The 17,277-nt window shown below is 35.3% G+C and overlaps 1 protein-coding gene across 1 annotated transcript; it reads left to right on the top strand.

Annotated features, from left to right (window-relative positions):
* Positions 1-5,151: 5,151 nt before the first annotated feature.
* Positions 5,152-6,102, top strand: LOC307198206 (olfactory receptor 10K2; the record flags this gene model as incomplete). The annotated part of the gene is made up of 1 exon (XM_079944964.1): positions 5,152-6,102. Exon 1 carries the CDS (start codon positions 5,158-5,160, stop codon positions 6,100-6,102), a length of 945 nt encoding a protein of 314 aa, XP_079801090.1. The 5' UTR covers positions 5,152-5,157.
* Positions 6,103-17,277: the final 11,175 nt, after the last annotated feature.

Raw genomic sequence — 17,277 nt, 5'->3', positions numbered from 1 at the left:
TATATATATATATATATATATATATATATAAAACTACAAAATCTTAAATCACAATCTTTTTTATTTTCAGAAATGGCTATATTAGGTGACATCTAGAAAAAAAATTACAATACCTAATCCAGGTTTGAGAACTTAGGGAGTACTCTGAAAATAATTTTACTTGGCAGTTATAAAGACACAGAAACCCTGCCTTTGGGGAACATAAAATCAGAGACAGTCAGAAACACTAGCACAAGGTCATAGAAAGCAGACTCAGGAAGAGAGCCAAGTCAATATCTACATAATAAACATCTTCAGGAGGCAGCACAATACTGTGGGAATCCCATTCATCTGAAAAACAAAAGTCGTCTGTTCTATTGCTAACACATCCTCCCAGTTGCTTTCTGGTCTTGGGATCTTCACAGTACTGAGGCTTAATTTTTTCTTCTGTCAAATGAGACTACTAGGCTAGATCTTTAAGGTATCTTACAGCTATAACACTTATGACCCCAGCTTTCTGGAGATCCTCGAGTAAGAGACAAGGACAAAAAATGCAATATACCTTCCCTAGTTTGGGGGAAGGGAAATCACCTTTATCCTATTAAACCTTTCCTGAAATCAATGGAGTACACCAAGCAGTATGAGAGTAATATTCTCAAAACTGTCTGCCCCTTTTCAACTCTAAATTATAATTACAAAACTAACATTTGTGTAACACTTAACCATTGCAATGATATTTTCTCATTCATTTTGAACAAACCTTGAAATTTAGATTAGCAGATATCAGAATGAATCCCATTATAAAGAAGAGGAAAGTGATTCAGACATGTTAAAGTCCTGGAGCTAATACACAGTGGAGCTGGGACTTGAGCCTGTAACAAAATTGTAACAGGAATCCTTTTCTTTAAATACCTTCCTATGAAAGGAGGGTGACAGAATACTGTTTTCCCTTTCTCACCAACACACATACACACACACAAACATTTTACTCCTATGCCAATCAGAAGATCTATAGTCTAGTGCTAGTTTCCCAGCAGTGTGAACTTGAGTGGAGCCCACAAACACCTTGACTCTCAAATTACTCTTCTTTTTAGTGAAGATATTAAAAGTAATACCTACTTCATGAGATCATGATGACCAAATGAGAGACTATATATAACAGTATTTTCACCCTGTCTGCACTACGAAAAATGTGTGATAAATGATAATTCACATTATATTTCTATACAATGAATCTAAATTTTGGTTAATAAATTAATACCAAAATTATGTCCTATTTTTCTTCCTGGAAATATTAAAAGCAATACTGATGTACTGATACTTGGGATAATGATCCCTAAAGAAGCTAATTGAATTGAGTTGTTTGTTTTTGAGTTTGTGACCCCATTGTGAAGGTTTTGGTAAAGAAAGAAAAGGAAGAAAAAGGGAGAAAAGTTGTGTCTCTCTTTTCACAGCCCCGCGTAAATTTAGGTATTTCCTTTGTAAAAGAGATGTATCTCTATGACAGCAAAACAGCAGGTACTTGTTCAATTCTGAAGGGCCAATCAACATTAAGGAAAATATTAATCAGCTCTATCCCAATGTTTACATAAATAGTGCCACTGAGGCTCAGTCTACATTTTTATCAAAATGTTTACAGATAATATTCAAATACTATTTTTTCTTCAAAGATTTCCATGGAATTGTTTGCTTTTTCCTCAACATTTTCAGACACTTTTTGCTTGTTCCTTTATGGTGTTTATGATAGTCTGTCTTGTAATATGGCTAACTATTTGATTCTCTCTCCCCTGAGAAAGGAAAAATTATTTTATTCACATTTATAACCGCAGTGCTTAAAACATAATCAAAATGATAAACTCATAAAATATGAAAATTATGAAACAATCTACTCCAAACTTTAAGAGCTCAATAAAGAGTTGACGTTGATTTCTAAATATGTAAATTAAAACATATATAAAATAGGCATCATTGATAATTATAGAGTGTCCATAATGAGAAACCTCTACATTGTTATTTGTATGTGATTAAGTTTAACTACAGTTTTATATTCTATGTTTATCCTATAACCCACCCCCAAAATAGAATATTTAGGATACCTCCTTTGCTTTCTACCAGGTATGGATAACTGTTTGGGTGACTCTGACTACAGAACAACCAGATACCAAAGAACTTGCTTGGAACTTCAAGATCAGTAACACTTGATTCCCTTCCAGTGCAGAACAGGACTCCATGTAAAACCAAGTTACTTCTAACCAAGCTTGGAGAATTCAGAAAAATGTTAATCTCTCTTAAATCCACTCCCCACCCTCGAGAAAGTACAGAAAGGCAGCTTCAACAACTTGCCATGAGTTAAATGCTCATTATATCATCGATGAAAATAGTTCTGATTTTAATCCCTGTATAACCACAATAAAGTGATTAGAGGGAAATATTTATTGAGCACTCACTATGTACTGAATTAGTCTCTTCTGTATACATGATTTCAATTAATTTTCACTGTAACCTGGAAGGTAGGAATCACTTTTCTCACCATACAAATGAGAAAATGGGGCTTAGATAATTTAAGATCTTACCAAAAGAAAATGCCAGAGTCAGGATTAAAGCTTATATCTAAGTTCAAAACTCCTACATTTTATTCCTATATTTCTCAATTTTACATGTGTTTGTAAGGGTAAAATTCAAGACTATATATGTAGAAGTTTATTAGTAGTCCTGAGAATTGAGGATCCTGGAATTAGAAAGATAACAGTAATTATTTATTAATAAATATACCTTTTAGGCAATAAAAATCCTGTGTTAAGTACTGAACAAAGAACCAGGGGGATAAGATGGAGAAAGAGAAGATTTGTCCCTTTCACAAGGTTTGGGTTCGGGGGCTGAGGAGGCATAACTATAGAATCAGAATATATAAAGGACAGGACAGCACTTTCCAGAAGGCAGGAGATGTAACTGTGGTTACCTGAACTCTTACACATCTGTATAAAAGTCATAGAAATTAAATAGTGCTCAGACTCATGATATTTTTCCAAGAATGCTTTAATTCAACATTTCTATAACAGACGCCAGTAACTCAGAAATAAATACAAAATAATTTTTCCAAGGCTACACAAAAGAAATTGTCTCCTCAGTTTTCTCACAATTGCAAATGCATATCTATTACTTCAACCACATCGTTTTATAACAATCTCTTCTTTTGAATACATTTCACCTTTGAAATGTGAGCAACTTGAGGCCTTGGACCAAATCTTTTATATGGGTATTTTTAACACATACCTAGCGCCTGACACATGGTTGTATTCATTCTGATTAATAATTGTTGAATAGTGCCTGATATTCTTGATTTAGTGGTTCTTGTCTAAGGTAGAGTATGATGACATTAATTTTTGTTATTAATATCAGCTAAGATATAATTTTGAAAGGTATACTTTTTAAAATGGGATAAACTCAAGGTCACTTTACAATTTCCCTCCCATTTATTTGCATTCTGGTATGTTCTAGACAGTTGCAAACATACTAGGAATTGAGAATAAATCTATGTACATAGAATTCCAGTGACCAGATGCTCTTTTCAGTGCTATTTTTCTTTGATAAACTGAGATTTTCCTTTTGCTTCAAAAGGGTAAAACTTAGTTCCATGTAGTACAGAAATATTTAGAAATTTATGACCTTGCACAATCTTCATGGCCAGGATCAGAGAACACTGAGGATTCTCTTACTCTGTGAGTTCTGGGAAGAACACGGTGATGTGAATGTGGTATGTAACAACATACCAAGTTAGCTTTTTTTATTTATATGACAAGTTTTACTGAGAAACTATTAGGCAATTAAAATGGTTCTAGATGCTGAGGAGAATTTATGTTAAAATGCTTACGATTCTCTTCTTACCCTCAAAAGTATAAAATTTAATGGAAAAGAAAAAAACAACACACTATTTCAAAATTAAATAAATGACAAATCAAATTGGTAATCAATGTCTTATGTGAATTCTGAGGAAGAAACAACTCCTTTATGAGGACATTCCAAGGAAGCTTCCAAAAAAAGAAAATAGACTTGGTTGAGGCTTCAGAATAATGGTAAAATATTTGTAAAGAAAAAAATGGTTAACAAATTAACATGAGCAACGAATAGAGGCAAGGAAGAATACAACATATTGCACAATAGTGATGCATTCCATAATGTCTCTGAGTAAACACTGAAACATTGTTTAGCTCCCAAAAGGAGACCTTAAAAACCATAAAGACTTTGCACTTTGTGCTATAGCCATGAGTAAAATTTTTGCAGAGATGAGCAATAGGATACAATTTATATTTCAGAAGATCAGTCTGACATCAGGGGAAAGATGGACTGAAGAGATGTGAGAATGGTGATGAGAAAGATAACCATAAGGTGATTTTTGTAGGCGTTAATGAAAGGTGATGAAAATGGACAAGAGGCTTGAAGAAAGATTGTGGTTCTGTCTGCAGGAAGAAAGAATCTGAGATAGGCATTGGAGGATGTGTAGAAGTATTCCATCTTGGAGAACTTTTTCCAGATTTGGGAACAGAATACATATACAGAAGCAAGAGTCAGCTTAATGAGCATTTAAGAAGGTGGAGTTAATGATCCACGTCAGGCAGTAAGGCAAAAAGAGTTGGATAGAATGTAGGTCTAGAATATGGAGAGATTAAACTAAGAGTAGACATTTAGGTATAAGCAGAGGTATAATGAAAAACTATTGAAGATTATATATAAAGTCATAAATAAGGTAATATATAAATGTAGTGCATTCAGATGTTGTATTTTGCAGCTGCAGGAAAGTGGGAGAATTTGAAGGTCATAAAATTGAATGGGCTAGCTTTGCAGAGTAAACTTAGAGTGAGAGGCTGAGAATTTTAATAGCAGCCTCATCCTGGGAATGGAGATGAAGAGATAGTTAAATCTGGGAAATGTCAAGAAAGTTTTCCTATGGTATTAAAAATACTGGGGAGACTCAAAGTTGGATGCACACTTTGAATAATTTTAGATACTTCTTCATGTCTTACAAAAACTGGAAAGAGGAGGAATGAGTTAGAACTCAAAACCTGAGATCACATGATATGATGATCAATATAGTGATCATTCTAATGATTCTTCTAGTTTTCAGGGGGTTTTCTTGGCACTGTCTTCTCTCTCGGGTTGTCTCCTGATGATCTGCCTTCCATGGAGTGGGTCAATGAGACCTTGGTGAGAGAGTTTGTCTTCCTCGGCTTCTCATCTCTGACTGGGCTGCAGCGGCTGCTCTTCGTTGTCTTCCTGCTCGTCTACATGTTCACCCTGGGCACCAATGCTGTCATCATTTCCACCATTGTGCTGGACAGAGCCCTCCACACCCCTATGTACTTCTTCCTTGCTGGACTCTCCTGCTCTGAGACTTGCTACACCTTCATCATTGTACCCAAGATGCTGGTTGACCTGCTATCACAGAAGAAGACCATCTCCTTCTTGGGCTGTTCTATCCAGATGTTTTCCTTCCTCTTCCTAGGTTGCTCACACTCCTTCCTGCTGGCAGCCATGGGTTATGATCGCTATGTGGCCATCTGTAACCCTCTGCGGTACACAGTGATCATGGGACATGGGATGTGTGTGGGACTTGTGGCTGTTGTCTATCTCTGTGGTTTCACTATTGCAGAGATCATCACATCCTTGGTATTTCACCTGCCCTTTCACTCCTCCAACCAACTACACCATTTCTTCTGTGACATTTCTCCTGTTCTCAAGGTAGCATCCCACCATACCCACTTTAGTCAGTTTGTCATTATCATGCTCTGTGCATTGGTCCTGGTTATCCCCCTGTTATTGATTTTGATATCCTATATTCACATCATCTCTGCTATACTCCAGTTTCCTTCCACATTAGGCAGGTACAAAGCTTTTTCCACCTGTACTTCTCACCTCATTATTGTTATTGTCCATTATGACTGTGCCTCCTTTATCTACTTAAGGCCTAAGTCCAACTACTCCTCAAGCCAGGATGCTCTCATATCAGTATCCTACACTATCCTAACTCCATTGTTCAATCCTATGATTTACAGCTTGAGAAATAAAGAGTTCAAATCAGCTCTTCAAATAGTTGTGGGAAGAACAATTTCTCTGCCACGACATTAATCTAGATTCTGCTCTTTTCAAGTAATAAAACATAAAGTATGTGGGAAAAAATTCCCTGAGCAAAAATGATCAAGCAATTGAGAACAGTGTTCAAGAACAGAAATCATTTCTCATTTATTTCCAAATATAAAAATAAAAAATAATAGCTTCTTGCCATGATCACATAAATTATTGCCTATTGAAGTTTTTTCAATTGATGGAAAAATGATGGATGGCTAACATTAGGATGTAGGAATACAATTACATGTTCAGAATTCTAGGCTCTGGCAAATACCATTACCCAATCTCAGCCAGAATGGAAACCAATCCTACAACATATTGTACAACCCTAACTCTCCTGTCTCTATATCGCTCCCTTTTCTGGATGCTTCCTGAGTCTCAGTCTTTCAGTATAGTCAGATCACAGTTTTTAAATGAGATAACATTTGTAAAGTTATAATTTTTGGTGCATAATTTATATCTAATTAATGTTCAAATAAGAAAATTATGCAAAAAGTTTTCCACCTCTATGTTTCTATTACTGGGAGCTGGGTTTTTTTCTGATTTTTTTATACATTGGTACAAATCTAATTTGGTCAGCACTCCTTAAAGATATTCACAAGGGCATAGGTTAAAGAGAAGACCTAAAACCATGCAGAGTTGTCAAGAAAGGCAGGTTAAGCTTAAATCCATTTTATTAAATAGTAACCAAATAGAAAAATCTGTGTAAAGAGCGAACAGTTTCTGTTTCACGAATCTCCGGAGTTGTCATGTGCATTTCAGGCCAGAATTCGAATTAGACATTTTACTTATCTCCCCTTCCTACAGAAAGGAGAGAAAACAAGAAGCTCCATGGAGAGAGCTTCTTCCTTGCTTTATATATTTTTTTCAAGATCAACTTGTTAATAAAGGTCTTCTGGCTGAATCATTTCATTTCTTAGTCTTTTCTTCCATCAGTTTCCTCATCAATGACATATATTTTCAGGGGTTGAAGGAAGAAGGAAGGAACTGGATGTTTTATTCATGGACCGTCTTTTATTGTGGAATGCTGAACTTGTCTGCTAAGAATATAATTTCTTCCATTCTCTGAAGCTTGAGACTTCCTGAGGGTGGGTCCTGAAGGTCACAGAGACCAAAACAAATATAATTTCTTTGGCCACCAACTTCTCTTTTTCCTTGGGCCCATTGCTCACCCAGACTTCTAGCCTATTAAGTCATCTCATGAAAAGGAAATAAACTGATAACCCTTAATGTGAGTCAGTTTAATGTGTTAATTGTTCAAATTTACATTTATGGGCTTCTGTTTTAAAATGTCACAATATTTAAACTTTAGAGCATCCCTTCGAAGTGTATATTATAACCTACTTCTTATAGATGAGAAAACTGACACTTAGAAAATTAAAATGTCTTTCCTATTACTGAGTAGAATTAATACTGATTCCACAACACTCACTTCCTTTTTTAATGTTCCTGCAATGCTCTCACATGACACTTTGTGAAGACTATGACTTTCTTAATTGATGGAGTTCAAAATGCATAAGTATTCATCTTCAACAGTAGGCTAAACCATGTGACATCTGTAGAAAAGATATACTGATAAGTATGAGGTAAATGGCCTTTATATCATATGGTATAGTTAATCCCTACCCTGATGTAATATGGTGTTGAGGGAGGGGGAACAAGAAAAACTCCCAACTTTTGCTTTGTTCTTTTCCAAGACTTGTGGCTACCATCATTTTGAGTCAGCAGAACACCCACAAGTGGTTAGGATCAGTGTTTGTTAGAAGGTTATGTATATTAGAATGATTCTCCTTCTGGAATTTTATTCTGCCTCTTTTTATTTTTTCACATGACCAAAGAATTAATTTGGCTTTAGGCCTGTGCTCATGGGTTAGAACTAAACATCTTGCTCTCCTTCCTCTTTTCACACACACACACACACACACACACACACACACACCCTTGGTTAATTTTAGCTCCCCTCTTTAGTCATATGTAACTTGCAGGAAAGAGATAAGATCTTTGGATTTGGGGTTGGCTTTAGCGAGAAAACAAAGCCCCTTCAGCCTTCAACTAGGCCATGTATTCCAACTGAACTTACAGAGAAATCTGCACTTAAGTTTCAGCATAAATTCAATAAAATAAACAAAAAAAAAAATACAAAAAAACAAAAATAAATTAAGTTTCAGGCATAAATCCAATAATAATAAATTACTATGTTTATTTCCCATTCATAATTGTCTCCTATATATATATATATATATATATATATATATATACACATATATATATGTGTGTGTGTGTGTGTGTGTGTGTGTATATATATATATCTTTTGAATACACTGTAGGAAAGCTTAAACCAAGGCAGAATTAGGGAATTTCTGTGACCTTGGCCATGATATAATATAGTTGCACTGAAATTGGATTTGTAACCTATCAGGCTGGCCTTGATATTAGGACTGATTTTCTAAGACACTCTTTATCATTGAACAGATGAACCAATTATGATTCAAGAAAATGTACTTTTCAGGATCTCAACCTAAGTTATATATAAAGTAGAGAATAGTGAATTACAGCTGAGAGACAACAGTTAAATAACTCCACAGAGACATTTACATTGAGAAAGATGAATAAGTTTGTGCTTAGCAAACACAAAGATTCTCCTGCCTCAAGGATATATATTCCATATAAGTCAGTGAAAGTTTATTAAAAACACATAGATTTTTGTTTTCCTAATCAGTGATATAAAAGAAAACAACATTCACAAAGATTAAGAGTTGATAGGTTGATTGGGTAGATACATTCAGAGAAAAAAAATCAATGCATTATTTTTTCTAAATTCCTGACTGTCCTTTTATCTTTCCTGGTGATTTTAATGAGCTACTAATAGTTTCACACATTTTCAGAAAACTAGCCATTATAAAATAAAACATTAATCCTACTTGTTCTAGCTTAGTTCTGCTAGCACAAGTTTCTCCTAGACATCTTTCATTTGAGAAGACAATTCCTCAGAAAAGCACACATGCACACTTTTATATGTGTAGAGCCATCCTCTTTCTATGATCCTTGTAATTAAAATGTGACTGTGGCACAAGTGTACTTGTCTCAATAAGGCATTGAGCCCAGTGACCAGAAATACAGTCCGTATATAACTAATAGGAAGAAGGTGATCAGCTCATTGCAAAAATAAGACTCTAAAAATCCCCAACTTCTAGCAAAATATCCCTTGTCCTTTCTTCACTGACTCAACTTTCATGCATTAATTGAAACTCATTCAATACTCATGAAGTAACTTCCTATACTTCCTCCCACCAAAAAAATAAACCTTCCATACTTCCTGAGATGATTTTCCAACCATTTCACTTCATCTTGCACTTTTCCCTATGGAAAATCTTTTGGAACTTAATTTCAGTTTTTGCATTTTCACTCCTTATGTCCCAGCCAAGAAAGTTGCCCATTTCCCTTGATCAATCTTTATTAGCAAGATGGAAAGAACTTGTATCAAAAAATAAATTTAAAAAAAATCGTAATGCAGTAATCATTCCAGGGGACTTGATAACACAACTGCAGAGCAGATGTTGTATCTATCTGGGTTTGGCAAGAGACCAAAAAAGACATCACTGGTAGCAATCAGTGGTTCAACAGCTCAGAAGGAATTTGTAGAAGTGAACTCTACAGAGAGTGATCCAGGGTAGTAGAAAGATGTACTAGGAACCCTATATGTGTCTATAGGACTCTGAAAAGTTTAAAAGTAAATCCCTAAACAGACTACAAATGAAGATATCAAGAGGAAAGTGTTAGGTCTGGGATATATGAGTTCCTTTGGAACCTCAACATAACTGTGTGAAAAGATCAAAGGAAGGTGTTTGTAAAAATGGGAAATTTTACTTATTTTCCTTGGAAAACATTTAGAAATATATTTAACAATTTCTAGTCGAGACCTATTAAAATGAAGCTGTAAGGAAACTTTTCCAAGGGATACAGAATAAAATGAATAAACATAGAGAGACTTTATACAAGGACAGGATGTCTCAATTTTGTAGCGATACCAATTGTCCTTATTTCATCTTTAAATCCAAATCAATTCCACTCAAATATCCATTGCTAGATAATATGATAAATATTCTCAAATTTCAAATAAAATACTAATCATGATCCCCCAACCCCCCTTTATATACATATATAGAGGAATATATTTCTGTATGTGTGTCTTTGTGTGTATTCAATTTCTTTAAAATTTTTGAGATAAGCTAAGTCAGGACATTCAGCCCCCTACTACATTTATAAACAGTGAATATAGCAGAGATTACATAAAATTTTATTATCACACTGCAGGTACACGGCAGAGAATTGACTCTCTTACCCCTTTCCTAGAGCTCATTTCAATTTTCACTCCATGGGTATGTCCGGTGCCACTGTCCCTGCTGCTTCCTGCTATGACTAAGGCACTAGCATTGCCCCAACAATGGTGAAAACTATTTCCCATACCTTGTCACACACACCCCTGGACACCATGACCCTCTCCCTGTGCAGTGACATAGAAGTCAATTCTGTGGATAACCTCATAAATCAACCAGCACTATTGCCTCTCCCTCACTTCCCACACTGCCTGGGGCCATCCAAAGGAAAAATTTGCAAGGAAGGAGGCCCCTTTTTATGTCATGAAGTTACTCTGTGACTTAGAAAATTACTAAGAGTAAATTACTTTCTTACTTTGGGCCCCAGACTACTCATCTGTAAAATAAGGAGATTGGTGCCTTCTCCTATATTGGTCTATGTCTTCATTTAAATGAGATAAAGATGAGACTATTTTGTATAGTATTATGTATAGTAGAAAGATAAACAGTCAAGTGTAATAATTATTTGATAGTAATTGGTCTTCCTAGGTCACTAATCTGCTCTTAAAATCTCTGTTGCTATTAGTCTCTCCACTACTAAATTGACCATACTCATGGATCTCAACCTAAGAAAATATCAGATCAAATTCCTCTCTTCCTCAAAACTTCACAATTTACAACCAACAAAAGTAAGCATTTAGGGATGGCCATAAGGTCCTCCATGAACTGTCTTCAAATCTCTCTCTCCTCACATCTGCCTCTCCAGCCATCTCATTCTACTCAGAGTTCCTAATTATGCAAAACATATTTATACCACATGTCTTGTATTAGTTTGCTAAGGCTGCCATAACAAAGTACCATAGACCTGGCTAGTTAAACAACAGAAATTTATTTTTTCACAGTCTGAAAGCTAGAAATCTAATTCAAAATGTCAGCAGGGCTGGTTTGTTCTGTGGCCTTTCTCCTTGACTTGTTTTTGGCTATCTTCTGCCTATGTCTTCATATCATATTCTCTCTATAATTCTGTGTTCAGATTTCCTCCTTTTAAAAAACATTTCCCCTTCTTGTAGAGATGTCAGTCATCTCTAATGACCATTCTAATGACTTAATTTTAACTTCATTGGCTCTTTAAAAACCTTATTCTCAAATACAGTCACATTCTGAGGTACCAGTGGTTAAGACTTCAACATATGAATTTTAGAGGGACACAGTTCAACCCGTAACACAATTCTTCATTTTAAAATACCCCCATTTCTTTTTTTTTTTTTGATGTATTGGTATTTATTGGAAAGAAACATGCTCCTCTCACATGCCTGAGGGCAGGAAGCGAAGGCAGGTTGTCAGCAGGAGGGGGATGGGGAATCTGAGCCCCCATTTCTATTAAACAAATTTTTATTATTTAGTTGCAGTGAAAAAATATCCTTTGCTCTCTGTTCTAACAGCAGGATTCTTAGTGGTTTACTTAGCATTTTTTTAATTAAAATATATTGTTATTTCAAAATAAATGTAAAACTATCTAAATAACATATGATCCTCAGAATAATAAAAAGTACGAATATATAAAATAGATTCTGAAATGTCCTGTCTTCCTCAACTTTCTTATCCTTGAATTTCCACTATTTATGGTTAGACTGATTATAAATATATACACATGCACACACAAACACACATCACTTAGAGAGAGAGACATGATAGATAGATACGTAGACAGAAAAATAGATAGATATCTGATATCTATCTTTAAATTATTCTGCAACTTATTTTTTCTGCAAGAGTATATTATGAACCTCTTTCAAGTCTATATTCATGGTTGGATCTGATTTTTTTAGTTAAGAGATAATTCTCATACTACAATATTTACTATTTTAAAATGTTGATTCAATGGATTTTAGTATATTCACAGAATTGGACAGCCATCACCACTGTCTAATTCCAGAACATTTCATTAGCCTGAAAAGAAACCCCATATGCTTTAGCAGTCATCTCCTCTTCCCCCAGCAACCTCTACTCTACTTTCTGTCTCTATAGATTTGCCTATCCTAAACATTTTATACAAATGGAATCATATTATATGTGGTCTTTTGCATATGGTTCTTTTTACCTAGCATAAGGGTCATCTATGTTGTAACATGTATCAGGGCTTCATGCCTTTTAATGGCTGAATAATATTTCATTGCATAGGTATACCAGATTTATTTATCCATCCATCAACAGTTGACATTTGGGTAGTTCCCACTTTTTAGTTATTATGTGTGATGCTTCTGTGAAGAATCATGTACAAGTTTTTGGGTAAACATATGTATTTAATTCTCTTGAGCATGCACATAGGAGTGGAAATACTAGATCATATTGTAATTCTATTTGTAACTTTTTGAGGAACTATCAAATTGTTGTTCACAGCAGCTGCACTAATTTACATTCCCACCAGAAATGTATGAGTCCCAATTTCTCCATTTCCTTGCCAACACTTGGTATTTTCTGCATTATTATTAGTAGTAGTAGTAGTAGTATTGCCATCCTAGTAGATGTGAAGTTGTATGTAATGGTTTTGATTAGTATTTCCCCAGCGACTAATACTGTTGACCATTTTTTCCTGTGCTTATTAGAGATTTGCATGTATTCTTTAGAGACTATTTAAATCCTTTACCCATTTTTAAAACTGTGTTTTCTTTCTTACACTGATAGCAACATACCTTTGATTGTATAAAAACCTCCATTCTTTTAGTCCCTCTCCTTTAAGTTTTTAATGTCAAAATTAATCCTTTTTATATTTTGCATTCATGAAGAAATTATAGTAGTTATACTCATTCTAATTCTCTTCTTTAACTTTTATACTACAGTTGAATAGTTAACACAATATCATATTACAAAATTCAAAATTTCTAAATCTGACTAGATATTTACTTTTTCCAGTGTGTTGTATATTTTCGTGTATTTTCATATTACTAATCATCACCCTTTCATTTCAGCTTAAAGAACTCCTTTCAGCATTTCAACATTTTTTTGTAAGGCAGGTCTAGTGGTGATTGATGAACTCCCCCACCTTTTGTTTATTTAGAAAAATCTTTATTTCTCCTTTGTTTCTGAAGAATAACTTTGCCAGATAGAGTACTCTTGGCTGGCTTTTTTTCTTAATTCAGCACTTTGAATATATCATTCTGCTGTCTCCTGGCCTGTAACTTTTCTGCTGAGGAATCTGCTGATAGCCTAATGGGGGTTATTTTGTAGGTTGCAATCTTTGTTTTTTTGCGGCTTTTAGTATTCTCTCTTTGTTTTTGATTTTTGAAAGTTTACTATAATGTGTCTTGGAGAAGATCATTCTGAATTGAAATAATGGGGTAATGTATTAGCTTCCTGAACTTGGGTGTCCAAGTCTCTCCCAAGGTTTGAGAAGGTCTCAACTATTATTTCTTCAGATGAACTTTCTGTCCTCTTCCCCTGTCTTCTCTTTCTAGAAATCCGATGATTTTGAGGTTTGTTCTTTTGATGATGTCCATTAGATCACATAGGCTTTCTTTGCTATTTTCATACATTTTCCTTTGTTCTCTGAGTTATTTCAAAGTTCCTATTCTCTAACTCACTGAGTCCATCTTCTGTTTGGTCTACTCTGCTGTTGATGTTCTTTACTGCATTTTAATTTTATTCATTAAATTCCTAAGTACCAGAATTTCTGTACGACTCTCTTTTTTTAATGACATAGCTCTTCGTTAAATTTCTCATTTCATTTCTGTATTGTTCTCTTGATTTTGTTGAGTTGTCTTTGTGTGTTTTCTTTTAGCTCATTAAGTTTCTTCAAATAAGTTACTTTGAATTATTTATTGGGCAAATCACATATCTCTGTGTCTTTGGGTTCACTTAGTAGAGGATTATTGTGATCATTTGATCATGTCATGTTTCCTTGGTTCATTGCATATCTTGAAGATTTACATCGCTACTTTCGCATTTGAAGTAGCTGTCACCTTCCCCATTCCTTACTAGCCATCTTCAGGTGGAGGATACTTTTTGTTGGTCCTACTTATACCCTGGGCTTTCCTGACGTTGCATGGATACACCTGCTGCATGCTCCCTCTTGTAGGAGAATTCTTCTTTTAACAGCTTTATTGAGACATAATTCATGTACCATATATGCCAACCATGTAAAGAGTCCAATTAAATGGCTTTTAGAATACTCACATAGTTACACATCCATCACTACAATTAATTTTAGAACATTTTATTAGCCTAAGAAGTTAATCCACACCTTTAGCCAACATGCCCAATCTTCCCACCCCACCCTCATTCTTAGGCAATTACTAACCTACTTTCCATCTATATAGATTTGCCTGTTCTGGACATGTCATATAAATGGAATCATATATGATGTGGTCCTACATGACTGGCTTTTTTCACTTAGTATGCTTTCAAGGTTCGTCCAATGTTACAGCTTGTATGAATATTTCATTTCTTTTTATGTAGCAGAATTCTTAAGTTTGTATGTCTTCTCTTGATCTTACAACACGTCAGATCAGATATTGGAAACTTCTCTTTTATTTTCCTGAAGGTGGTGCTGTAGCTCAACTTTGTGTTTTCTCCCTTGTTCATAGACGCTCTTCTGTTTTCTGTTTGCCCTCCCTGTCTACCTTAGGTTACTCTCACAGACACTTCAGGAACATTCACAAGGAGCTGGCTGAAGAGTTGGGGGAGATTTGGGCTTGGCACTTGGGGTATTGGGGTGCCCATGGGCCAGTTGTGGGGATCCTCAAGTGAGGTTTCCCCAGCAGCTTGTGGGTGGACTTGCTGCTACAGTCTTGAACACAGTCAACAGAAACCACATCCCTTAAATGCTCTCTTGTATTTTCCTGATCTCCTCTCCCTACCCAGTCATGAAAGTCTTGCCTGTACCCTGGGTACTCTGGGACAGAGAAAGTTTTCTCCAGCAGCATCCCTCACAGCTGGGGAACCTGGACACTCAGTCATTTCTCTCCCTTTTCCCTCAGGAGAGGTTGTTGTCAGCTAGTTCATTCCCAAGCTGTACAACCTTGGGGGACAGGTGGCACTGACAAATTTCTTCTTACACTGTCCAATACACCTGTTTTGTGTTTGTTTTTGTTTTTTGCTCGCTGGTATCTCTCCTCTGTAAACCAGGACTTCTACAAAGCCTCTTTTACCCGTGGGTGTATGTCCAAGCCAACACTTTGCAGGTGCTCCCCTACTGCAATGAAGAGGGGCTGAAGCCAGTTCACAGACATCTGCCATTTCCATAACACATAAAAAGGTTTATCTACCCATTATCCAATGCACAGGTGGGAAAACCTCCTCCTGGATACTTTGATGTATGATACTGGATCCCCCAACTCCCTGAGAGGTACTCTTGTTCATGGATGGATACTGAATTTTAACTCATAAAAGGTGACAAAAAGGAGGGACAATTTATGCGTCCATAATGTTCTTCCTCACCTCTTTCATGTATTTGCTTGAATGGCCCCTTCTTAAAGAGGTCTTCTTGGACACTCTATTTAAAATCATCACCCCCAACACCTCTGCTTTTTACCTTGCTCCACTTTTTTCCCATAGCACACATAATCTTCTAACATAAAATTTACTAATATATCCTGCTTATCGTTTAGGTTTTATGTCTCTGCAGTAGAATAGAAGCTCCATGAAGGCAGGATTTTTTATTTTTGTTTACTAATGTATCCTGTAATTAAAATAGTGCCTAACACTTAGCAAGTTTCAGTAAACAGTAATTTATTGTTTTAAACATGGATAGTTTTAGAACTATAGAGAGAAAAAGATGTTTCTGTGTATGCAAACAAATGTGTACATTCTTGAAAGCCTAACTTTTTTTTTTAATTGATTTTTATTGGAGTATAGTTGATTTACAATGTTGTGTTAATTTCTGCTGTACAGCAAAGTGAATCAGTTATACATATACGTACGATATTTGTCTTTCTGTGTCTGACATACTTCACTCAGTATGACAATCTCTAGGTTCATCCATATTGCTGCAAATGGCCTTATTTTGTTCTTTTTCATGGCTGAGTAATATTCCATTGTATATATGTATCATATCTTCTTTATCCATGCATCTAATGATGTCAGAGTTGCCAAGTTCAGACTTAGTTATAGTCTTTCTCCTTTACTAAAATAACCTTGAAGAAAGCTTTCCTTGCCTGTTTAACACGGTCTGGCACCATTTTTGCTTTGACATAGGGAATAGGCAATAAGCACACTTGTCTCCAAAGAATAACAATATCACTCTCTTCTAAGGCTGTTCACTATAGAAACACTAAAAAAAAGATAAGAGCTAAATTAAAAAGTTATTCAGTGGGCCCACACGTGAAGAGGATAATAGAAAATTAGACCTACAAAGTAGGATACACAAAAAATTTTAAAAAGCACTTTAGCATCAGGCTGCTGTAGAAAATAGTCCAAACACTAGTGCTGGACACAAAACTCAGCCACTTTTTATGAAAGTTGATCAAGGCATTAAGTGTAAAGTCTGTTTCTGGAGCTTTCTATTTAACTACTACAACTTCCTGCAGTATAGAATTTAATTTCCTAATGTCTACATACTCTATATTCAGAAACTTTAGATTGCACCTCTTAATTTTTTTAATGCATGTGACGTAATAAAACAGAACTACTCTAGTTAATTGTATGTGCTGTCCTAACCAGAATAGAGTATCTTTTTACCCCATGGTGAGTTTTTGTGAAATTCACCATTGAAGGGACATTTACAACCAGGAAGAAAATCTAGTGGGTAGATGCAAAATGCCAATTAATGTATCCTGTTATTATTTTCAAATTATAAAACATAAAATCTGTGACAGGATGATATAAATAATTTCTCAAACAGGTAAAAAGGAACATTATAACA

Source organism: Stenella coeruleoalba, assembly GCF_951394435.1.
Source record: "Stenella coeruleoalba genome assembly, chromosome: 1".
Classification (NCBI taxonomy): Eukaryota; Metazoa; Chordata; class Mammalia; order Artiodactyla; family Delphinidae; genus Stenella; species Stenella coeruleoalba.
This window is presented reverse-complemented; position numbering and strand designations above follow the sequence as displayed.